General features: G+C 38.7%; 1 protein-coding gene across 14 annotated transcripts in view; it reads right to left on the bottom strand.

Annotated features, from left to right (window-relative positions):
- CARMIL1 (capping protein regulator and myosin 1 linker 1) overlaps nt 1-25,718 on the bottom strand; it is a 346,698-nt gene that overhangs the window by 90,541 nt on the left and 230,439 nt on the right. For all 14 annotated transcript variants that reach the window (XM_032268645.1, XM_032268646.1, XM_032268650.1 and 11 more), the window contains 7 exons: nt 23,018-23,099; nt 22,151-22,250; nt 21,995-22,049; nt 16,947-17,119; nt 15,286-15,354; nt 12,384-12,477; nt 4,478-4,576 (listed from right to left, as the gene is read on the bottom strand). In XM_032268645.1, the coding sequence (XP_032124536.1) occupies nt 4,478-4,576; nt 12,384-12,477; nt 15,286-15,354; nt 16,947-17,119; nt 21,995-22,049; nt 22,151-22,250; nt 23,018-23,099 (672 nt within the window). The remainder of the gene's footprint in view (nt 1-4,477; nt 4,577-12,383; nt 12,478-15,285; nt 15,355-16,946; nt 17,120-21,994; nt 22,050-22,150; nt 22,251-23,017; nt 23,100-25,718) is intronic.

Genomic DNA, 25,718 nt, shown 5'->3' with positions numbered 1-25,718 from the left:
TTTTTTGTATTTTTAGTAGAGACGGGGTTTCACCATGTTGACCAGGATGGTCTCGATCTCTTGACCTCGTGATCCACCTGCCTCGGCCTCCCAAAGTGCTGGGATTACAGGCTTGGGCCACCGTGCCCGGCCATCTCAGTTACTCTTTACAGCACCTTCATAGATGTGTGGCATTATCACGCCCAATAAACAGATGAAAAAACTGAGGCTTAAAGAGGTTGGTAAGTGACTAACGTAAGTTCACACAGAGAGGGAACGGCAGAGCCTGGATTTATGTTTGGGGTCATCAGACTTGGGAGCCCAAGTTCTTAACTACACTATTCTGCCTCCTTCATCAAGAGATGAAGAAGGAGAAAAGGCCCCAACACTATGTGACACAGAAATCAATGCAAGAGCCATTTCGGTAAAGAGGGACAGAGGCCCTGTTTCAAAACATTGCAAAGTGAGTGTATAACAAGGAAGTTAGGACCGCAAATGTAAAACTGTGCACATGAAAGAGAAACACCAAGCAAACGGCTCTAAGCAGTAAAGCTTCTTCCTTCCTTCTTCCTTTCCCTCCCTTCCCCTCCTTTCTCTTTTTTTACTTTTCCCAACTTCCTGTTGAAGACATTCTTACTTTCTTTTCTCTCTGCACCCCCCTTTTTTCCTTCTTTTTTTTTTAGGGTGAGAAAGAAGACTAAAGAGAAGAGCTTGGTGAGTGGCAGGCCATTCTGGGCCTGCTGTTGTAACTACAGTTCTGCTGTAACAACACTCGTTCGTTTACATATTTTCTTTGGTGGCTTTCACTCTACCACGGCAGAGATGAGTGGCTGCAACAGAGATCCTATGGGCTCCAAAGCCTAAATATCTACTATACGGCTTTTTACAGAAGAGGTTTGCTGAGTCCTAATTAAGAGGCTTTATCATCTGGAAAAGAAGGTATCAAAAACGAAGGTAGAATGTTGAGTCATACAGAAATCTTTCCTCATCGAAGTCACCAGACAAAAACAAATGCAGTTATGAGACTTCAATCCTTCATTAAAATGTTCTTTAACGTCTTTAGTGTCACCTGAGAATGATGACTGGCTATCAAGTTGGCAGCAGCGTTAGTCACAGAGGGTCTATTCTTTCTATATTCAGGTTTCTGGAAGCTTCAAGGTAAATCTCTCCTGAAGTGACTAAAATGGTTAAACTCTAAAAACTGCTAATCATAATGTCCCAAGAAATTCCCAAAGTGAAAAGGTGGCAATATACCTACTATATAATGACTCAAATAATTCAGAATAAAGCCATCTATGCAGAATTAAACATTCACATACTGCTCTTGTGCACAATTTTCTCTCAACTGATGAAACCTACTTTTAAGAATAAGCATTAAAGGTTGCTGCTGTAATTTTTTTGGATGGGCAAAATCCCCTCTGAAGTAGGGGGGAAAAGTTGGAAAGATGCTGTATTAAGAAAAAAGTCTTGGGCTGGGCGTGGTAGCTCACACCTGTAATCCCAGCACTTTGGGAGGCCGAGGTGGGTGGATCACTTGAGGTGAAGAGTTTGAGACCAGCCTGGGCAACGTGGTGAAACCCTGTCTCTGTTAAAAATACAAAAATTAGCTGGGCATGGTGGTGGACATCTGTAATTCCAGCTACTCTGGAGACTGAGGCAGGAGAATTGCTTGAACCCAGGAGGCGGAGGCTGCAGTGAGCTGAGATTGTACCACTGCACTCCAGCCTGAGTGACAGACTGAGCTGCGGCTCATAAAGGAACAGGAAACAAAGTTTCAATGTAACTTCCATTGCTTTTCACATTACACACTAAAACCTGTTAATAATAGCAAACCATAAAATATTAGGCTAGTATTAGGTCCTTGCAGGAAAAGAAATTAGATTTTTAAGGGACTGGTAAGGTCAAAGTAATGACTTTCCTTCTCAAAAGTCCTCCTACTTCACTAGTATAACTTTTCTTCTCAACACATATTGGTTTACTTTTTCTTGCTTAAGTAATGCATATTTACTGTAAAACATTTAAACCATACTGAGAAGTATACTAGAATAAAATACACCTTTCACACCACCTAAAATAACCACCATTAATATTGTGATGAACACCCTTTCACAAGCCTCTATGCCAATCTACATAGTCATCCATATTTTACCTAATTGGAACATTATGCATGACATTTTTATTATGGAAATATTTCTTTCATTTTAAGAAGAAGCGACAAAAAAATTAAACAACATTTGTAACAAAGAAAATAATGCAAACCATTCAGCATGGTCTAAAATGACAAAAATTTCCCTACTAGTTGATTATTTTCAATTTGCAGAGAAAATTCTTTTGAAAACCTCTGCTTCTTTAATTCCTCAGGTGGCTTCCATTTTTATGTTTTTGATTTATGAATTATAGAAAATAGCAGTGGATTCCATGAAATAAAGACTAAGCATTTAGCACACTCACAATACCATTCAACTTTCTCACTCTTAAACTTCTAATTTTAGTTTGTTTCATTACCTTTACTTCATTACTTTTATTGTGATTTTCAACATTTACAATCTGTGATGTAACAATAATTAAGTTTGCTATTCTTGTCTAAAATTAAAATTTTAAACCCTCTAAAATGTAGCTATAAAGTTGTGATTATGGCTGCCCCAGAGAAAGACATGCAAACTCCATGTCTCTTTACTTCGCAGCTGTAAAGTAGATTTTCCCAAAGCAGTGATTTTTAAAAACTTTCTTTTAGCTTGCATAACTTCTGTGATTTCAACTCTCCTACCATATTCTATTTATAACTTCTATTGTGTACTTTCCTGTTTCAGAATTTATTCAAGTAACTTTTAAAAATATGTAATATGAAGGAAATAGAACTTCTGAGTTCATATCTGAAAAAGGCTAGGTATAGAATTCTTTTTCCAAATTAATCTGCTTCCAAACTAGGAAGACATTACCTTGTTTACATCCACTAATTAGAATTGAGGCTAAGAACGGATTCTCGTCCCCTCGTAAGACAGCCAGCCCATTTACTCTTTCTGGAACTCTTTTTATTTTTGAGTCAGAGTCTCACTCTGTCGCCCAGGCTGGAGTGCAGCGGCACGATCTTGACTCACCATAACTTCTACCTCCCAGGTTCAAGCGATTCTCCTGCCTCAGCCTCTCAAGTACTCAAGATTACAGGCCTGTGCCACTACGCCTGGCTAATTTTTCTTTCGTATGTTTAGTAGAGAAAAGGCTTCACCATGTGGGTCAGGCTGGTCTCAAACTCCTGACCTCCATTGATCTGTCTGTCTTGGCCTCCCAAGTGTTGAGATTACAGGCATGAGCCACGGCACCTGGCCTGGAACTAACTCTTTTCTTTCTGGAACTCTTTAAATTTTTTTTTTTTTTAATTCTAGGTGTTCTGGTATTTCACCAAGATAGATTTAGGTGTGGGTCTTCTTGTCCACTCATTCCAATCAATTCCAGTGAATTATATCAACCCTAAGACTCACATAAAATGGTTTTCTATTCTTTATAATTTTGAAGTTCCATTAGAAGACTGTTGATTATTCAGTCAATTCACCATTTCACTACTTTGCTCTCATATTTTTCATCTCTGTCTTTATTATAAGCTATAAAGGTTTGCTCTACTTTTTTTCCCCAGAAGAGCAGCTTAGTTGATGTCCTATGAGTTTTTTTAATTCTGTATTAGAGTATCACAATTTTAATTGCTAAGCATTATTTCTTATTCTCTGACTACTCCTGTTCATAGCAGCCTATTCTTATGTTATGCACCTATCATTCTCTGTCCCCGTGAACTTACAATGATAATTTTCTTAAAGTTCTCTGCTGTCCTCTGCATTATCTGAGCTCAATTCCTTTGTTCATCTTGCTCTTTGACACACAAATTGTTTTCCTCAAATATCTTGTGAATTTTGGCTTTACTTAATTTTTTAAAGAGAAACATTTGACATTTTTTTTTTATTATTATCATTCTGTTTCCTCACTAAAGCTGGGTAGAGAGAAGAGGAATGCAGTAAAAGAGAAAAACATCTCAGTTTCTCTTTAGCATGTGTTAATTAATATACATCAAACTTTTAATTATTCAAAAGAATCAGGAAATTTGCTTTCTTTTTTTAACGAACCTGACATTGTGAACATAAAATCTGGGAATCTGTGTTCTACCCATGGAGGTGTGAAGGAATAAAGAGAAAGGTATAGAATGTCTCCAAAGCAGCAAATTTGATCACTTGTCAGACTTCATCATCTATTATAATCAGAAGTTCCTAATATTTGCATAGAAACCTAAAATACACCTTACTGGCAACTGTCGATAGACAATTAAACATGCATATTTGGCATAAGAATTAGCCTACCTTTTCCTCCTTCAACATCTTCCCTCAAACTCTACTTAGATTTGTTGTCACTTTCAGAAACGAGTTCTTATTGTCCCACTGGAAATGATTCCAATGCTGGAAGACCTTGGCTCTCAGAGGTCAGTTAAGAACAGAAACCCAGGCACTGGGCTTACCTGCTGGGTGGTGCTGGTCACAATGCCCTGCTGCAGGCGGTAGGCCTGCTCTTGAAGGTATTTTCTAGTCTCGTGATTGCGTAGCAGGTAGTTCTCTATCTGGAAATAAAGCACAGGTATCCCTCAAGAACACATTTCAACGCAGCAGAGAATAAAGTGTAAACGAAACAGTCTTTAACGACTTAAAAACCGAAGCGCAAATCCACACATGCTGCCAGTGCCTGGACCCCACAAAACACATGCGACAGGGAAAACTGGCTTTCACTGTGATGACTGTGCTTTTAGTGAGAGATTCAACTTGCAGGTAATTGGAGTAACTTGTATGTAACTCAGTCGTCGAAAAAGATAAGCAAGTTTTTAATTGCCTGTAGGGTTAGAGACCCCACTTCGTGATTTTTCATCACTTTCAGCACACAATCTCAATCCTTCTCTTGCATGACTACCCAACAGTTCAGAAGTTAAATAAATATCCCCAAGGAATAAGGATGGTGCTCTCTGAATCTCTTATAGCCTTATTCCAGTTGTAGAATGTATCAGCACTTAGAAAATTCTTTACCATAAAAAGAGAGAGAGACAGAAAGAATAGCTACAAAATTTGAAGGATACAGGCTGGTACAACTCAAAGATATATACCGATTCCATTAACCTATCAGACTTTCATATTTTCTCAAAAACAGGACTGAATTATTAAAATTATAGCAAATAAAAAATGGATTTCTGTATTTTTATACATAGATTATATCCTGTGAAAAATTCAAAGGTACAAATGATGACTAGATTAAAATAAAGCATTCAAGAAAAACAATATGAAATAAATATACATTTAACAAAAATGCAAGGTTAACTATTAAGGATGATGAATACCTATAAAGATGTTTGTAAGGAATAATCTGAGGTTGATAGATTTTGTCATCTATTTTTTTTTAATAATGTTCTTTTTGTTTCTTTTTAGTAACATCACTTAACCATTTGGCTTTTGTCACAGCAGTTCCCTGGTTAAGAACTTCTAATAACTGTGAAGCTCTAAGTATTATTACATTTTAATTTTCAATTTCCATATGCTTAAATGACTACTACTTAATATCAATTCAAAATTATTAAAATACAGACTATAATTACTATCATCCCTTGAAAATATAAAGGAGAACAAAATGTACCTTTCCATTAAACATAAATGAAGAAATTATAAAAACAAAAAGACACCTGAAATGAAACATCATTAAAGTGACACATTAATGCCTTGACATTACATTCTATTACTTTCTCTTGTTGCTTCCCAAGAAGTCATCTCTTTCCAAGGTGACATTACTATCAATGCAGGATATTTTGCAGAAAAGATTCTTGCCTGAAACATGTGACTGGCACACACTACCACCCAGCTTCTGGCCCTTTTGCTCTATTAGTTAATACATACTTGGCTCGCTGCAGCACTGGCTGTAGCTGGATGCGAGACAAGCTCGGTTTTTCAGAAGGCTCATCTCACACACAGGCGGTGCATGCGAGGATGGCTCCTTCCAGTCATTTCCCCAGACGCACCAGTGGTGCTTTATAGACTTAAGCCAGGAAGGAATTTTTTAAAAGAAAAGTAGTACTCTAAAGCTTGTTTCTAAAAATGAGCTCAAAAGGAAGAAACAGTAACAATTTTCAGGTGATTTTAATATCAGGCCTGTATATACCACCACCGAAATTATTTGCATCTTAGAGTAACAGGGTAAACTTTGCTTGCACGCACCCTCCATTTCAGACTAAGGACAGAAAACCCACCTCCTGAAGGACCAAAGGGATCATGATCATGTTTACTGGGCTCCCCTAGACAGCTGAGAGCAAGCTGGGAGACAATCCTGAGCGAGTTAGACATCTCTGGTCTCACTGCTGAAAACAACAGCAGCACAAGAAGCAAAAACAAAATCTATGTTTTAGTAAAGAATCTTGTGGGTTTTTCTTTTAATATATTGAGTATTGAATCACCATATTTTTTAATTCAGTAGAGTAAAAGTAAATAGTCCTATTTTTTTCCAGAAGACAAAAATCTACCTGTTAAAATAAAAACTTGAATATATAAGAACACAGCACGTTTTACAAGAAAAACCTATAGGCTAGGTGTGGTGGCTCATGCTTGAATCCTAACACATTCGGACGCTGAGGCAAGAGGATCCTTTGAGCCCAGGAATTTGAGACCAAATTGCTATGGACAACATAGCAATTTGTTGCTGGACAACATAGCAAGACCTCATCTCTACAAAAATATTTAAAACTTAGCCAGGCATGATGGCTCACTCCTTGTGGTTCTAGCTACTCAGGAGGCTGAAGTGGGAAGATCCCTTGAGCGCAGGAGTGTGAGGCTACAGTGAGCCATGACTGCGCCACTGAACTCTGGCCTGGGTGACAGATGAGACCCTGTCTCAGAAAAAGAACGGACGAGAAGGAGAGGAGAGGAAAAGAAGATGAGAGGAGAAGGGGAAGAGAAGAAGGGAGAAGGACGGGAGAACGAGAGGGAAGGACAGGGGAAGGGAGAGAAGAGAAACAAGTAAATATAAGCTTTAAAGTCACCAACTTTTTGTTAAGAAAGCACAAATTTTACAGTTAACATATTTGCATACTTTGTGCTGAGTGTTCATTTTCTGTACCTACTTTCAATTTCCTGACCTGTCAATTGTGTCTTGAATGGGAGGATTCGTATCTATCATGTTTGTAACTGTTTTCTATTTATTACGTTTGGTCTTTGTTTCTTTTATCTTCCCTTTTTTTCTACTGTCTCTGGTTTCAATTAAGCATTTGGTATGGTTACATTTCTCTTCTCTCCTAGTTTATCAACTATACTCCTTTTAAAAAACTTCTTAGTACTTGTCTCAGTGTTTGCAATATGCATTTATAAATAATCCAAGTCTATTTTCAAATAACGCTATATCGCTTCATGAGTAGTGCAGGTACTTTGTAACAGAATATTGTCAATTCCCTTTCTATCCTTTATACCACATTCACCCAGTATATTGTGGTATTACTTTAAAAACTAGTCATCTATTACATCAACTAAGAAACACAGAAAATCACCTTCTTTTATTCCCTGATGCTCTTCCTTTCTTGATGCAGATCCAATTTCTAATCTATATCATTTTCCTTCTCCTTGAAGAACTTTTAACATTTCTTGCAAGACAGATCTACTAGTGATATATTTCCTCAGTTTTTGTTTATCCTAGAAAGTCTTTATTTCTGCGTTACTTTTGAAGGGTAATTTTCCTAGATATAGAATTCTAGGCTGCTGGGGGTTTTTTGTATCAACACTGTATTTCATTCCTTTCTCTTTTTGCTTACATGTTTTCTGACAAAAAGAGCGATGTAATTCTTATCCTGGTTTCTCAATACACAGGTGTTTTTGCAGTCTAAGTTCTCTAAAAATTTTTCTCTTTGTCTTTGGTTTTCCACATTTTGAATATGCTATGCCTATGTGTGCTTTTTTGGTAATTATTCTACCTGGTATTCTCTAAGCTTTCTGGATTTGTGGTTTAGTGTCTGTTGGGAATTTCAGAAAATTATCAGCCATTATTACTTTAGATGTTCCTTTTGTACCTTTCTCTGTTTTCCTTTTGGTATTCCCATTATTTGCAAGTTTCATCTTCTATAATTATCCCACAGTTCTGGGATAGTCTGTTCTTTTCTTTATTTTCTTTTTGCAATTCAATTTGGGAAGTTTCTATTGAAGAATGCTAGATAGAGCTCAAAGATTCTTCCCTCAACCATGCGCAGTCTACCAATAGCCTCATCAAAGGCATTCTTCATTTCTGTTACAGGTTTTTTATCTTTAGTATTTTTAGTTTTTCTTAAGAGCTTTCATCTCCTGCTTACATTACCCATCTGTTCTTGATTGTTATCTGTTTTTTCCACTAGAGCCCTTAAGAAGTACATCATGGTTATTTTAAAGGCTCTGATAATTCCAAAACTGGTATCATATATGTCTCATTCTGATGCTTGTTTTGTCTCTTTCACACTGCTTTATTTTTGTTTTTTAGCATGCTTTGCAATTTTTCGCTGAAAGCTGAAAATGACGTATCTGGTAACACAAACTAAAGTCATCAGCCTTTTAGTGTGAGGTTTTATACATTAACTGGCTAAGAGCTAGGCTCTGTTGATATTTGTTTTAGCAGTCTATGTCAGAGGCTTCAATGTCCTCTAGTGTCCTTGGTTTTGTATCCTCTGTTGTTTGGGGTTTTCCTAGAAACTCTTTGATTACAGTCTGTGTCTTGCAGTTTGCTTGGTTGTAATCCACTGCTATTTTACTTAACTTGGTGATAAGGAGTTAGGAAGGGGAAGCATTTTATAATCCTTATAATTAGTCTTTTTTTTTTTTTTAAAGCAATCCTGGTCCCTGGGCTATGGCCTTCAAACATAGTCATTATCCTTTTTAGCCCTACCCCTTATGAGACAGAAAAGCTAGAGAGGGCTGGGTTACTTCTGTTTCCCCTATTCAAATAAGGCCCCACCAAAGTATTTTCTCTGGCTGGTAGGCCTTTGTTATTTAGAACAGAATGCTCTGGGTGTGTTTCAAACTGGTTATTTTCCCCTTCCCCCAGCCAGAAAAAAAATTTTTTTTTTCTCCAGTCTTTATTGTGACAGCCTGGTATGACTCATGGAAGTAAAACCCATGAAAGGGTAGGGACTTCCCTAAAAATGAACCCCTGGGAGTTTTTAGCTCTAAGCTAGTCTATGCTAAGCCTCTAGCAATTCATCACTTACTGTTTAAGTGCTCCTGTAAGTTATCATTCTACTAGCTTCTGCTCCTGGCAAGCTGATCTTGGCTATGATTCACTGTGATTCTCTGTACTTTCCTCTCTCTCCACTCTCCAGTTTCCAGGGGGATAGTTTTCCTTGTGGCTTCAGTTCTTTGATAGATCTAAGAATAGTCATTGATTTTCTGTTTGTTCAGATTTTTTGTTGTAAGGATGGGAGTGATAACTTTCAAGTTCTTGAGAGATCAAATCTGAAACCAGAAACCTGGTTTCTCTAGAATATGTCTTTTATTCAAAGCTGATTAGTATCCTATTGGAAATTATAAAGACATCTAGTATTCTTATGTAGCTTTTCACAAATTCCTTTTTACATATACTGTGTCACTGGATCCTCGTGGTCACCTTAGCCAAATTAGTCTTCCTGCTCTTTGTTTTCCATATCTGCAATAGCAGAACCTTCTGCATCATTTATTTTAAAGACTGCATGTATTAATTTATGTAAAACATTTAAAATAGTGCCAGACACCCAGTAGGAATTATATATTGTCAGCTAAACATAGTTATTACATAGTTTTATTTTTCCTACTTACATAGTTGAAAAAAAAGAAGTTCAGAAAAATTGAATAACTTATTGAAGGTTATGGGAAGAGTTTAATTTTAAGTCAGATATTCTAAATTGAAATCTTGATTTCTTTTGCCATACCACAGCTTTTCCTTCGCTCATCTGTAATCGTATTCTCTTCTATTCAATATATGCCTAAAAAGTATTCAAGTGACTAGGATGGTGGCTCACATCTATAACCCCAACACTTTGAGCAGCCAAGGCAGGAGGACTGCTTGAGTGCAGGAGTTTGAGACCAGCTTGGGCAACATAGTGAGAAGTCATCTCTATAAAAAAATTTTAAAAATGAGCTGGGCACAGTGGCATATGCCTGTAATCCTGCTTGAGATGGGAGGATCACCTGAGCAAAGGTGGTTGAGGCTGCAGTGAGCCATGACTGCACTATTGTACTCTAGCTTGGGCAACAGAGACTGTGTCAACCAATCAATCAATCAATCAATGAAGTATCCAGTCATACATGCCGGGCACTGTGCTAGCTGTGGGAATAAACAAGGGGAAAAAATACATAAGCTTTGCCTTCAAATAACTCATAGTCCATTAGGAGAAAAAAAACACGTAGCCAGGTAACTTAAATCAATGTCGCAAGGCCAATGACAGAAAGGAGCACAGGGAAATCCTAAGAAGACCACACACCTGGGGAAGGAAAGGGCCTCTGAGAGGTTTTCCTGGTTGAGCTGACACTGGATTTCAATCTCAGCAGACCTGCATGGTAGTCAGGAAAGAGAAGGATGTCTGGAATACAGCAGAGATTCTTCAACTTTATAAACACCATGAGAGTTTGGGAAAACACAAATGCTAAGTCCTACCTCAGTTTCTAAGGCTCAATAATTTGCACTTTTAATGAGTTCCCTGAGGCAGGCCAAAACAAAGAGTTGCCTAAAGATGAAGTGGGAAGTGAACAGGAGTCAGATCCTGGACAAGATTTCCTGGTGTGTTAAGGAGACCCAGCTTTATTTGTCCTGAAAGCCACTAGGAAGGGATAGAGTGAAGATTTTAGTCTGCTCAGATTTACCCCAAAATAGGATGGCTATTTTTTACTGCAACATGGAAAACTGACCAGAGGAGGCAAATGTGACAGTAATCCTGGTAAGAGATGAAGAGACTTGAAGAAAGGTATCCGTATTGGGAACAGAGGGAAGGAAAGCTAGTGAAGGGATTTATGCTACAGGATGGTAGACTTGGTGATTGATTAGCTACGGAATAAATGAGAGAAAAAAGTCAATTTTGGGAGACTGGATGGAAATTGGTAGCACTGTGATCTGAGACTCCTTCATCAACTAAGACGGACCCTAAGGTTAAGGAAACAAAGTCACCTCTGGAGTAAGGGTTCAGAGCCAGGTGGCAAGGGAAATTTCTAAATTCCCACAGCTCGAAACTCCCTAACAATAGGAGCTATCACACTCCTTCTATTCTGATTTGCAACTCAGACCATTATAACTCTTTTTTGATAAGTAACTGCAAACCTTAAACCAGTTTCAGCCAGTGTACAGAGGCTGCACACAAGCTGTTTTTGTGTACTATAGTTCACCTTTTAACATAATCACATTTGCCCTCATTTTAATGCGAAAGCCTCACCCCAAAGTGAATATGAGATGTATGTTACATGTTTATCCACTGCACATGCACCCTGCTCCCCTCATAAACATGTATAGCTTCCCCCCACACCTGCTGCATAGGTACAACTGGATTGCGTGAGGCAGGCCTTGTGAGGCATAAACCCAACCTGCCTTTCCCTTCTTTTAAGACGGGAGCCCATTCAGCACACACCAGAGACTGACTCTTCCCGGTTTGCAAACCAGTATCATTGACAGAGCTATCCTTTCTAAATGTAGCCATCCTGGTGGTCTTTTCGATGACATCACCAAGGAGAAAGAACACAGCGGGAGGAAAAGTTCAAAGATTCATCAAGTAACAGTGTGAATAGAACAGGCTTCTTCAGATGGGAAATATCTGAGCACATCTAAAATGGAGAGAAAGGTAGCCACAGAAAGAGAAGGATGAAGAACAAGAGGGCAAGGGAATGATTCCGAGGTTTCCAGCACAGGGAAGAATAAGAAGGTCAAATGCACCAGGGAATGCACTGGGCTTTGAAGTGGAAGATAGCTCTGAGTTTGCCAGCACAGAGGCAGGAATGGGTGTGGATTTACATACATTTATAGGCAAGGGTGGTAAAGTGAGAGCTCAGTAATACCCTAAATTTCTTGATGAAAAAAGAAGAGAGGGTTCCATCTGTTAAGGATGAAGGGGAGGGAAGTTGTGTCAACTGATATTCACTTGCACAACTTTCTCCAACAGCAATCCGGGAAGTTAACTATACATAAGCTCTGGCACGTTGAGGTTGTAAGGATGTTATTTTATTCCACTTAAATTGCATGACAAGTTTTAGTCCCTTAGTTTTCTCCTCCCCCAGTCATGCATTACGCAAGCCGTACTCATAAGAACACAAGACAATGTGGGGAAAAAAAAAAAGTAAAATAACAAAGTATTGTTTATACATTCAGGAGCATGACCACAATTCAAATGTGAATTTCTTGTAATTAAACTACTGATGCTTTAGTACCTTTTGGAGCGCCTCTTCTGTTTTTTCAGGGTTTGTTTTCAGGGCTTGAGAAGCATCATACATAGGAATTGGCATAAATCTTAACGTGTAGTTCCTAGGAAAAGGAGAAAATAATATACGTATTAAAAATAACTTCCTATTACCTTAACTCAGCATTCTTTTTTTTAAAATCCAAAAGGATAGCTGCAAGAGAGGCTTAGAAAATTCCAAACCACCAGACCATTTGGGTCCCTACATTGCAGATTATCCTTTGTAATAACCACACGTGCAATACCCCAGGCAACCTCGTTAATACCACCTAAAAAACTGACACAATGTGGAGGAATGCAATTTTGTTGTTTTGTTTTTAGTTTTGGATTCCATCAAGGACAGAATTTGCACACTGGGATTGAAAAGATAGATTGAGAGAAAGTCTAAGGAAAGTCCAATATTCAACTTGCTACATGGCTTTTAGTAACCAATAGACCTGACTGTACCTGGGTCCTCACAGTGCTGATGTGTGGTGACCAGACCCAAACTTGTAGAGGAAAAAACAGAAATAAAACCAAAACATTTCCTGGCAAAGCAAGCCATCAGCATCCACAAAATAGCCTAAACTTTCTGAGCTCCAGTGTACGAAGACGTCCAATACACATGAGATGGTCTCTTTTAAAGCTGCTGGGAAAGGGTCTGCTGCTGGCTAAACACTGTGACCTCCGCAGGTCCTTTCAGCTTGAGTTCAAGAGCTGCCACCCACCAGGCTCTAGAAACCAAATGAAGCAACTGTTGATTGCTGTATATTATCCCATTGCTACTGGCAGGCCTATTAAACACAAACATGCAGGAGAGAGCCATTTTTGTGGGAGGAAAACACATAGAACTCTGAATCCAGTTCTTGGTTTTGATCCTGACCTACCTGCAAACTACTATGTGCTCAGATGGCCATTAACACCTGTTCATCTACCACAAACTCCAGTATTAGAGATGACTTCTGTCCTCCATCCCAAAATGCCTCTGTCCATTTCTACAACACGGTGCTCAGGAAGAGATCAATTTCACCTTGGGCTACTTGGTGGCAACTGGGACATTAAAACTGCACAGTCAGCTGCCTTGTTTTAGGACTCTAAACTATCAGCAGCACTCATAGTGTGCTTCTCAGGCATATTACATGACAAGATCTACCAGAAGAATAAATTAGCAACTAATTCCTAAAATAAGGTACTAATAATAAAGAAATAATAAAGAAAGCCATCTTCTTAATAGTAGCAGTCTAGATAGGCATTATCTAATGGAAAAAAAAATTCACCTAGTCCCAACTTATAGGCTGGCTTCATGTAAAATAATCAAAGAGAAACCTGTAATTTCTATAGCTTTAACTTTTATCTTAGCTTTGTTTTCGTAAAATTGTTTTTGTTTGCCTTCAGAAAATCCAGCCAAATGAAATTAAGAGACAATATGTCTTTTTCACGGCATTGACAATTTTCCTTTCCCTCATCCAATTTTTATCATGTTACAGACCAGCACAGTTTATTTAAACCAAATGTGATTTTGAAGCACTGGCATCTTGGAGCAGAGCATACATCATCGACTGTGACAAAGGGAGTCCAACAGGCATTCTGGAAATATTGAGTACTGGTTGTGCACGCTCCTGGCTTCTTCCAAACACCAGTCTGGGCTGGCAGTCTACAACATCAGGGTGGCAACGTGCCCTAAGCATCCAGATGCTGCTCAGTGTAAATAAATGTCTCCATTTGGGGGTTTGTGGTGCAACAGGAGTAACCACAGGGGGTTCTGTAATCATGCAGCGGACGTGCTAAACCGATGGTCTAAGCTGCCTTACCGCTATTTGGTGATGGCCTGGGGTCAGTACAAAGAAGGGGCTGAGAGATGAGTCTCTGTGATTTTGTAGCGGCAGTAACTTTGAACTCCTGTCTGAAGCAGAGCCACAGGGTTTAGAAACGGAAGGGACTTAGAGATCATTTATCCTCATCCTCTCACTTTATGAAAAAGGAATTAATCAGAGAGGTAAAATGCCTTGATCAAGATCACAAGCTTGCGGGTGACAGAGCTGAAGACCGAATGAAGGACTCCTGATTCCCAGTCTAGGGCTGTACTACAACACCATGCCAGACGGGAGAGGCCCTCCCGGGAGGCCTCACGTATACATGCAAGGAATCTGGAAAGACACAGGATAGTGAGCATTTCCTCCGCTTTCCCGGGGAAACAGCTTCTAGGCTATTGGACCCTAATTTTTCACCCACATTTTATAGACTCTCATTTTTAATGCTATAAATCTGCTTTGTCCATTTCTGCCTTTATAATATAATATGAGGATGGAAAAGCCCAGAAAGAACCACATTCCTAGTATTACTTTCTACTATGTCTAGTAGTATTATTTTCTCATTTAGCTTCCTGGGAATATAAATTCAACAATAAATAATAATTGCAGGGTTTAGTTACTGAGGTAATGAAGAAAGCCTTTCAAAGTAATGAGACAACTTAGCCACAGGCTTACCATTTATCAATTTCACCTTTATTTTCTGGACCTCAGGTTCAAAGGTGTCACAATAGGCAAAAGAACAAGACCCAGTGTAGATTGTGAAAACCCAAAGGGGAAAGGAAACAGGCAAGTGTCACACGGCCCCTTTCCTGCGATCTCATTTAATTCTCACGACAGTGTGGTGTCCCTAGCAGAACAGGCATCTGTGTCCTCATTTCATACACAAGGAAGTTCCTACCAGGAGAAATTCAGTGTCTTCCAAGATCCCATAGCTGGTCAGCAGTAGATTAAATTCAGACCCAGATCTTCTGATTCCCCAATGAACAGTTGCTTCCATTACCCACTCCCCCCACCGCTGATAACACATACACCATTGGGGTCTTTTTGGTATTTTCCTAGAAAGGAATCCTACTTCAAACTTACTTTTCCATGGCGACAGCTATATCCTGAAAGCCTTGGGCAGTGATGTTGTTCTTGTCCCATATTACAGTCCTGTTTGAAAACCAAATCACATAAGTGGTCAGACACTTGGGAATGGAGAAAAGGATGCTCACACTGAATATAAATCTGTCATAGACAGCACTGACTGTCTAGATACTCATTTCAGTGAGCAAGGAATAATGTTCATCTTTATTTCTAAGCAAACAAGGATAAGCACCTCCGCCAATATCATATTCGGAACACATTTATCATGCAAGTAGCGTGGAAAAACTACTTACAAGCAATGGTACATAAATTAACTTACTATTATGTTATCTAATTTTCACTAGACAGAACACTCTAAATTCTGATTTCTCTGATATTCTCTCAAAAGTATTCTAGTATTTATGTCTGAGATGGAAGCTATTTACAAAAGATGCTAAACAGTTCCATGCCCAATATAAAGAATTTCAGCTCCTGAGATTTTTTTTCCCCTAAACAGTAAAACACTAGTGTTTCTAAAACACTAGAATGGATCTGTCATAGTTCCTTGCATTTTTAGTATTTCCCTGACATGGCTTAATTGATAATCCAGGAATTTCCTCACTGTGCTGGCAAAACGTCACTTACTATAAGCAGGAGATTCTTTGTTTTTTAAACACAAAATCTATTTGGGGGGAAAAATATTATTTTACCTTCAGAATGTGTATACTTCAGAGGTATTGGGGATTTTTGAGTTCGCCCTGACACATAAAATAACTTTTATCTGTCCGGATGATGCCGGCCTCACAGCTCTGACCGCCTCCTCTTCCTAATCTCAGTGACCTTCTTTACACACACTGACCTTCAAAGAAGCCGCTGCAGATTTGGGCTTTTGGCTTCAGTTTAGACAGAAAACTCAACTTTTATGCCAGACAATATAAAAACACCATGAAAGAGCCCTTGAGGAGCAATGTGAATTAACTCTTCATGCACCAGATTGCTGACCTAGGTAGCAACTCCAATCTGTCTGAATGATGCATGGCAACCGGGCGACAGTGGAGCTAGTCCTTCAGAAAAGCCACGCTTAGGCAACATGGAATAAACAGCTAGCACCCAGTGTGAGCCTGGATTTCAACCAGCGGGCCTTTGTGCCCCTTATTTTTAAGTCTTTATATTGGCAGGGATGAGCAAGGGGGTTAAGACCTTGGGCTCACAGCAAAGTGTGGGCTCTGCTCACTTAGTGCTGCCTACAAAACATCTCCCTGCTGCCTTAACCCAGATATTTTTGATCACCACTGTTTAATTTTACCTTTTTTTTTTTTAAGACAGGGTCTCACTTTGTGCAGAATGCACAGGCTAGAGTGCAGTGACACAATTCTTGCTGCCTTTACCCATACATTGGTCAGCTGTCAACGCTGATGTCAAACAGGAAATCGTGACAGTTCTCAGTCAGGTTCGACCTTACAACAGAACTGTAAGACAACAGACTCAAGGAATCACTTTGTCTAAACTTGGGAACACCCTCTCCTTATTCTGACAGAAGTCTTGACACTGTCACCCCTTCTCCTTAGCTGGCCTCAAGGGAAGCTCAGGTCCCCTTGGGCCCAGCAGCTCTGCAATGCCTGCAGTTCAGAATCTGCTCCAAGCCTCCCTCATGAGCAGGGAGGGCGGGATCTGCCTACCTAAGCTTGGTGTTGATCTGCAGGGCTTTGGCCAGCATCTTCGCTCCCATGTCCCCCATTCCGTTCCCGCTAATGTCCACTTTGGTCAGGGAGGTGTTGCTTCCCAGGGCATTGATGATAATGGTGACCTCAGCCTTGAGTTTCGAGTCGGCCAGGGACAAGGACTGCAGAGGCTGTGGAGCAAATGACATGTGGCACTCAGCCGTCTCATCAAAGCAGGACCCACTCTCCACGGCCCATTTCATGGAGAATGACAGCGGATAGACCCACTGCACATGTCTGATTTTAGAAGTGCTACTTAAAAGACACTCACAGATAGAAACCAAAGGTTCTACCGCAAAATGGACCGCTGGAGTAAAAGATGGAGAACTTGTGTTTTAATGCTCAATACCTATCACTTTTCTTTTGAGGGAAGCCAGGGAAACACATAGAGGCTGACAAACACCAGCTTTAAGCGGAGGATAGGATGAAATAAATAAAAACATAACACAGAAATTTCTCAGCTTTAATATGGTCACCCTTTTATCCATTTTATTTTTACATAAAGTGAAATGGCACCTTAAAATACTAATAGAGGATAAATGCAAGATAAAAGCCAGCCAGACTAATACCTGACAATTACTGAACAATGACTACGTTTAACCACCGTTTAAGCTTTTTATGTGTATTAATTCACTTAATCTTCCCACTCACCCATTACTTAGATGCCACTATTACCCCATTTCCCAAACCAACAAACAGAAAAGTTAAGTGACTCAACCAAGGTTACACTGTTAACAAGTACCTGAACTAGGATTCAAACTCAGAGGTACTGGTTCCAGATTTCATGCTTCTAAACCTACACCACATCTCCCAGTTAGCTTATCCCAGATCTTTTTGATCACCCTTTTGGTTTTTTTTTTTTTGAGATAAGAGTCTCACTTGGTGTAGAATGCACAGACTAAAGGGCAGAGGGACAATCACCACTCACTGCAGCCTCGACGTCTTGGGCTCCAGCCATCCTCCTACCTCAGCCTCCTAAGTAGCTGGAACTACAAGTGTGCAACATCATATTCGGCTCATTTTAAAATATTTTTTTGTGGAGACGGGGTCTCACTATGTTGTCCAGCCTGGTCTCGAGCTCCCAGGCTCAAGCAATCCTCTCACCATGGCTTCCTAAAGTGCTGGAATTACAGGCACGAGTCACCACACCTGGCCTTAACTTTATGTGTTAAGTATGAATCAGAAAATAATTCCTTGTTTAAGTTAAACCTGTATGGCTTTTGTTGGGGGCGGCGGGGGGAGACACAAGGTCTTGCTCTGTCACCCAGGCTGGAGTGCAGTGTTGTGATCCTGGCTCAATGCAACCTCCGCCTCCTAAGTTCGAGCAATTCTCTTGCCTGAGCCTCCCGAGTAGCTGGCATTACAGGCATCAGCTACCATTCCCGGCTAGTTTTAGTATCTTTAGTAGAGACCAGGTTTCACCATGTTGGCCAGGCTAGTCTCAAACTCCTGACCTCAAGTGATCAGCCGGCCTCAGTCTCCCGAAGTGCCGGGATTACAGGCATGAGCCACCGTGCCAGGCCTTGTGTGACCTTTTTGTTAGACCATAAGCTGTATAGTGAATCCCAATCAGCCCACTGTTTGTCCATTTAAACCAGATACTGAAAGCCACTCAGCCTGCAGGTTTTGTTTGTTCTGCACCGTATCTGACCAAATAATAATAATAAAAAATTAATAGAGCTTCCTATTTACACCAAATTCACTTTCCTAGTTTATGTTGCCTTCCTAGCCCTGTGGGCGTTTGAGTTTGCATTCCTTGATTTAAGCCATAACTTACTGAAGTGGGGTAAGAATTCCAGGTAGACCAGGTTGAACGAATGTGGCTCCGAATGTCAGAACTCAGACTTCCCTGGGAGATCTGGACGTCTCCAGGATTGCGTGGAGTGCTCTATATTGTCCTAGCCACACTGAACAAATTATCTTATGGTTATCGCATAAGTAGCCCCCATATTACAGGAAGTAGTGACAGAAGTGGCTTCTGGGTTAATCTACGACCAAGTTCCACAATGGCCCGGGGGGACTGGAGCTCTCAAAGCGTGCCTGGGTGGTCTAAATGACAGCCCCCACACACAGCCTGGGGTTTATCTGTGTCCACTTAACCACTTAACATTGATTGCCAAAGCAACACCTGCGAGAGGTTCAGCCACCAAAGGGCTACAGCAGACAGAAGGAGGGTGTTGATAGTTTCAAGACTCGGATACCAACAAGGACATTCTGCAAATGGTTGGTACCAAGACACAGTAAGTATATTATTGCCCTTACCATCCAAATTTACCATGGCTTTCAAACTTAATACATTTATGGTGAAATCAAAAGGTAATGCTGTATTAATCAGCATCAAATTTATAACAGTTAAATGGCCTGGTAAGTGCTAAGGCAATTAAAACCTGGGCCAAAAAAGTCTGCATACTTTTAGACTCAAGTGGCTTTAGCGTGGCTTCTTCAATTTTCACACAGGTAAGTGGGAACGACAACTAAAAATGCTCCAGGCTCAGGAAACTTCATGTTTAAAATAAAAAACAAACACAGTATGCTTTAATAAAAAGATGTAATCACATGTCTTATCATTTCAATAATCTTGATTCAATTACTATGAAAATGATATATTATAGCTTCTTCCTAATACTGGAAAACTGCCAACTCTCCAACCCATGAAACATCAATTCCAGGACTATATTCAAATTCTAATACACCCCAGTTAATACTTAAAAATAATAGGCAGAGTCATTAATGCGAACAGAACAGCCTGAATTGCATGCATATTTATAAGGTCATCCGTTCTTGATTTATTGTACTTCCGTGTAACATTACTATTTGAAATCTTACTATTTCTTTTTCATAGCTGAACATGCGTAATCTGAGAATCAGTCTCCTGGCTACAGGCACTCCCAGGAGAAATACATTCTGTTCTGCTAGTTACAATATGAGTTCGTATGCAGTATTTCAGAACAAAACTCCCTGTCATCTTGGCCCCTCTATATTACTCTCCCACGACACTGCATGCAGCAGCCTGAAAACCACTGACTGTAGCTAAAGGTGACACTGGAACCCACCAGCTTCCAGGTTTTTCAACTGAACAGAATGTACAATACTGGGTGAATAAGGTATTCCATAGGCTGGAAAGAACATGCTCTGTAAACACAAGGTCAGAATGTAAAAAGCAAAGAGGTTACTTTTTCATATGTAAAACTCGTAAATAAAAAAACAAAAAATGATCCCAGTTTTCCCAAGTATTGGTAAAACTGTTATTATCACAAGACTCATCTCCTCATCATTTCAAATTGTTTTGCATATTACCATTTAAAAGCAGAAAAAAATAAAAGGTAATTGCTTTCTGAAAAAGCCATCTATTTTTCAATGGCAGGAACATAAAAAGCTTTTCATTGTACAGCATTACGAGTGACACCCTATTCAAATTTGTAAGTTGACAGAATTCACATTCACATAGCAAACTTGATCATCTGCAAATAAGGTTTTAGGTATATTTTAACCATCATCTTTAGGTAACAGACTTCCAGAATTATAAATACAGTTTGAAGAAGTTCACATAATAAGCAAAACATAAAATTTATATACTTTTCATGAAAATAAACATTTTCCTAAAGTATGTGTTAAGAAACAAACATTTTGGGGTGAATATTAAGTACAATTCTGTAATTTTAGCTTCCCTAATCTGTTAAACTGGGCCAATACTGGAAAATCAGAAACTCAAACAAGGCAGAGTGACATAAAGTCAAATTAATATGTAAAGCAAACAGCATAAACTCTGAGAAGTCTAAATTACATTCTAATTATACCCCTAATTTCAATAACCCACAATAAGAGCAACAAAATGTGGGATTTATTAGCAAATGAGGGTAAAGAGAAGTGCTGAATTCATTAAATAATAATGAGATTCATTTTCTAGCCCACAGGTTGAAAATTATATCCACAATGAAGAGAAAAGAGAACAGAATTTTCTCCGGCCCATCAGCTCAGAGCCCCACCAAAGAAACGGAGGCAAGGGCAGGTGAGGAAAAGTCCAGTGTCCATCCCTCCTTGCCTCTTAGCTTTCACAGAAAAGTCAGCTTACAGCTGTAATAGAATTTGCTATTCCCTGGTATAAATTCAGAAGGGAAAATGGTACTTTTTCAAAATGTGACATACTCCACATGATTAATATAAAAATCACTCTCATGACCTACAAAAGTAGCTATTACAAAACATGAATAATGTGACTCTTCATAGTAGGAATATAAATTGATGTGAGTTTTAGGGAGTGGAAAAGCTGAGTCTGGTGACCAAAGAGGACTTTGAGAAAAAAGGGATGAAATCTTAAAGAGCATCAGTAAAGTATAAGGTGTAACACACCCGTTCTAAATTAAATGGATTCATGGTACAGTGCTTCTTATTTTGTCCATAAAATAACTTTTTTGGCACCTAATGCATTTTAAAGGGCAGCAAAATAAGATACTATTTGAAATTAAACTTCTTTACCCTGAACTAAACCTTGGTCAGAAGCAACTAAAGGGGATTAAAAATACAGAGTGCTACTAGACTTCAAGAAGCAACTGAAGATGGAAGAAAATTTTGTCTCCTATAATTCTGCATAATTATTAGATGAAATTCAAAGTAGCAATAGGATATTTCTCAGCATTATATAAGGTCATAAAGTCAACTAGATTATAAAAATTCATGCCTGCAGATTAGTTTATTAGCTGAAGTGAGGAAGTAGTAAGGCTAATTAGAAGACAGACTCAGGAGTCAATTTATACTTCTTTTTATCTATTAGTTACAATCTTCCTTTAAAAAATTGGCAGTGAGTTGAAAGAAGTAAAAAAGTGAGTTTTTCAATACCTTGTATAATTTTACTAAAGCATATTTATCCTATTTTTAAAAAAATAACAGAAAACATACACATTGATAAAACTATCTGAAAGCATTTCAGCACTAATCCAGTAGAAATAAGCAATAAGACTGGCAACAAACACAAGATTTTAGTCCAAAATGTTTAACATAATACTCACTGATTCTTCATCTTGAATCATCTGTACTAAGTTGTCCAATACAGGAGTCAGATTTCTAAAGAGATTTTAGAGATGTGGACAGTGGAATCAAATCAAAAGCTTTCAGGAGGCTGGTTATTTTCATCATTGTCATATAAAAAAATTCAAAACTCTTACTTGGATTTCATATTATTAAAATTTTTGCCTAACGCCAGGTGTTGTATTGATCTGTTTTTACTGAGCCACACTATTAAGGTAGATAGGTCAGATTCTAAACCTGGAAAGAATCAGAGTAAGTAGAGAATCAAAACACATGTGTATAAATGAGTTCTCAGCTGGACACAGTTAAGCAAATGTGACATGTAGTTTGATGACTTCCTTTACCTTCCTGAGGGCCCTGGGATTCTAATCTTTTATTTACAAAGGCACTCTTTGCTCTCTTTTCATGTCCTATTATTTCACAGGGATAAACTCATTCTCTACAAAGACTTATCTAAATCTCTTAATACAATCAGTGGCTAAGCCAAGTCAGCAGGAAATGGGAATGAATAATGGCCGAAAGTTTCATCTCTCCCCACCACTTTGTGAAAGAAGATTCCAACAAACTGTTCACTGGGGGGTAAGTGGAGTTAAAGACGTCTATACAAATTTCACAGGTTCATACTAACATGAAACTACAATTAGCAAAAAGGAAGCTCGTGAAATAAGCTTCTGAATAAATAAACAAGAGTACAATTTTATTATTATCAGCAAGGATACACAAAGTTGGGCTCAGACCTTTATCATGTACTGGTGATATTTTTATAAGTGAGTTGTTTTACGGCACAGGCTTTGCATAGTTAGCCACGGAATCAACTTAGTAAGACTCTGGGGCAGATTTATTTTATAAATAAATCCAATTGTTAAATTTAAAAGCCCTATTAGTCAAGAAATGGAATAATATTTTTATTAAGGTATTGTCTGGATTTGGGTAGATTATTTTCCCCTTATTAACTTGCTTCAAAAAATATTTCATTTTCATTTCTTTTCTAATACCTGACTTACCATTGTCGGAGATGTCTAAGCTGGTGATGTTGTGTATTTCAGCAATGCAACCTTCTAATACTTGAGCACCTCCTGATCTCAGCTAGAGAAACACAAACCAAACACAAAGTAAAGTCTTCACTCTACTGGAGGTATAATGAAAAAAATAAAAATAGGAAAGATAGTCAGTCTTAAAATAAGCTTAGTACCAAAGAGAAAGTGAAAGCTTATCAACTCCAAAGAAGCTATTATCAAAGGGGAAAGACCCTATCACAAGCCATTGCTGCGGTTTCTGATACCATGTGATCCAACGTTACATCCTAAAACCATTAGGAAAAAAACACGGAAGAACAAGATGACCACCACCCAGGCCACTACTAGCAAAGCAATACATACCAACCCAGAAGAACTTCTTCATTTCTGACTTTGGGAAATCTAATAAATTCCTTTACACATGAGAGTTACTGTTTTATTTAACTGTTATTGATTCCAAGATACAAAAACTCTCCACCACAACAAAGGAGACACTGAAGACTTACTTTGATCGTCAAACATTTCAGGAAGGACCTATCCCTACCTGTTCTATAGAAATGAGCATGCGTTCTCACTAATAAGGCAGATAATAGCTAACTAAAGATGACTGCAAAATCATTTGTACAAAACTTTCAAGCAATGGAGGGAAAAAAATGTTGAATTAATAGAAAATATTATTATAATTTTTTTAGAGCAAAACTAACTGCAAATGATTATTCTCACCCCATTTGCTATTTTACTTAAAAGAAAAAGATACCCGGAAAAACCCAATAGAGTACTTTCCATCTTTTCCTATGAAACCAAAGCATATTTTACAGCACCCATATCTCTGTGTTTTCCATTCGGCAAATATCTGTTGAGCTCTTACTCTGCAGAAGGCACTGTGAAGGATGCAGAATTTCCTCAGCTGTGGCCCTTATGCTCAGTAAACTTACTATCTAATGAGGAAAAATAAACTACCATTTATTGGTATGAACCAAGGAACACGGCAAAACCTTTCCTCATGTAGGAAAATAAAAATTTTGACAATAAACTCATAATATGAGGTGCTATTTTCCACCTGTCTAAGTTTTGGTGTAAGAATTAGAGGAATCTTCATTTCCCTATTTTGGATGCAGTATTTTGCTGGTTCCTTGGGTGAAAACTTGCCCAATTCTTTGGCTTCTTGTGTGGTGAGCGGAGTTCTGCGCAGATCTTTGAGACTGCTTTTTATTTGGGAGAATCTCAGCTGGTATGTTTACATTCAGCCATTCCTACTTTTTTGAGACAGAGTTTCACTGCGTTGCTCAGGCTGGTCTTGAACTCCTAGGTTCAAACAATCTTCCCACTTCAGCCTCCCAAGTAGCTGGAATGAGAGGCATGTGCCACCATATCTGGCCATTTCTACTTTATACGGTGACAGATTACTCCAAGGTGAGCTCTGAAGTAGAGTATTACAGAGAGGCAGACCTCTCCAAGAGACTGGTCTACATACTTCAGGAAAACCAGTACCACCCCCACAGCTGAAAGGCTCCTAACCTGTGTGCGAAGCTACTGTCAGGAATGAGTGCCAGGTCCATTTCACCACCCCTGCCTCTTTTCTCAGGGGCGCTCCAGCTTACCTAAATGCCCCATTAAGCCTGTCTCATGATGCCACCTGTACGTCTTCCCCAGCACCTTGTTACTCAAAATGAATATGTACAGAAATTGAGTATAAACATTTTTAGAAACCTTAGTAGTAAAAATTTTAGGTCTGTTGCATCCAATCATAAAAATTGGGGGCTTGCATGTATCTTTCTAAATCTTTCTTGTATTTTATTCTTGCTATGTTTTATAAATGTATTGAAATTGAGTATAAACATTTTTAGAAACCTTGGTAGTAAAAATTTTAGGTCTGTTGCATCCAATCATAAAAATTGGGGGCTTGCATGTATCTTTCTAAATCTTTCTTGTATTTTATTCTTGCTATGTTTTATAAATGTATTGGTATATGATAGACTGGAATTTTATAAAACAAACCAAAACATAGTTTATTTGCTAAAGATAGTTTTGAAAAGCACAGCTCTAGGTCACAGCTTGTTTATACCTGAATAAGTAAATGTGTACATATACTAAGAACTCACTTAAGCAAACACTTCTCAAAAAACAATTCGATTTTTAGAGCATGAAAAAAGCATGTTTTTGAGAAGATAAACACAAATGCGTAAGTCTTTACAATTTCATATTTGCTGATAGTGATTTACTAGTTGAGAATTTTTAAGACAGAGTATTGCTCCTGTCGCCCAAGCTGGAGTACAATGGCACGATCCTGGGTCACTGCAACTCCACCTCCCGGGTTCCAGCGATTCTCCTGCCTCAGCCTCCTGAGTAGCTGGGATTACAGGCATGCGCCACCATGCCTGCCTAATTTTTCTATTTTTAGTAGAGATGGCATTTCTCCATGTTGGTCAGGCTGGTCTCAAACTCCCGGCCTCAGGTGATCTGCCCCACCTTGGCCTCCCAAAGTGCTAGAATTACAGGTGTGAGCCACCACGCCTGGCTGATAAAATTTCTATTAGAAAATTTCTATGTTGTATCACTGTAACATAAAAATATTCCATTTATAGAAACAGAAAATATAGGTAACATTTACGTATTTAATTCGATTTATACATACTCCTTACTGATATTTGTAGTATATACATACAAAACATACTTTTCAATGCTTAAA

This window comes from Sapajus apella, unplaced genomic scaffold, assembly GCF_009761245.1.
Source record: "Sapajus apella isolate SASKATOON/1434 unplaced genomic scaffold, GSC_monkey_1.0 scaffold184, whole genome shotgun sequence".
Lineage (NCBI taxonomy): Eukaryota > Metazoa > Chordata > Mammalia > Primates > Cebidae > Sapajus > Sapajus apella.
The sequence above is the reverse complement of the archived record's forward strand: the minus strand, read 5'-3'. Positions and strand labels throughout refer to the sequence as shown.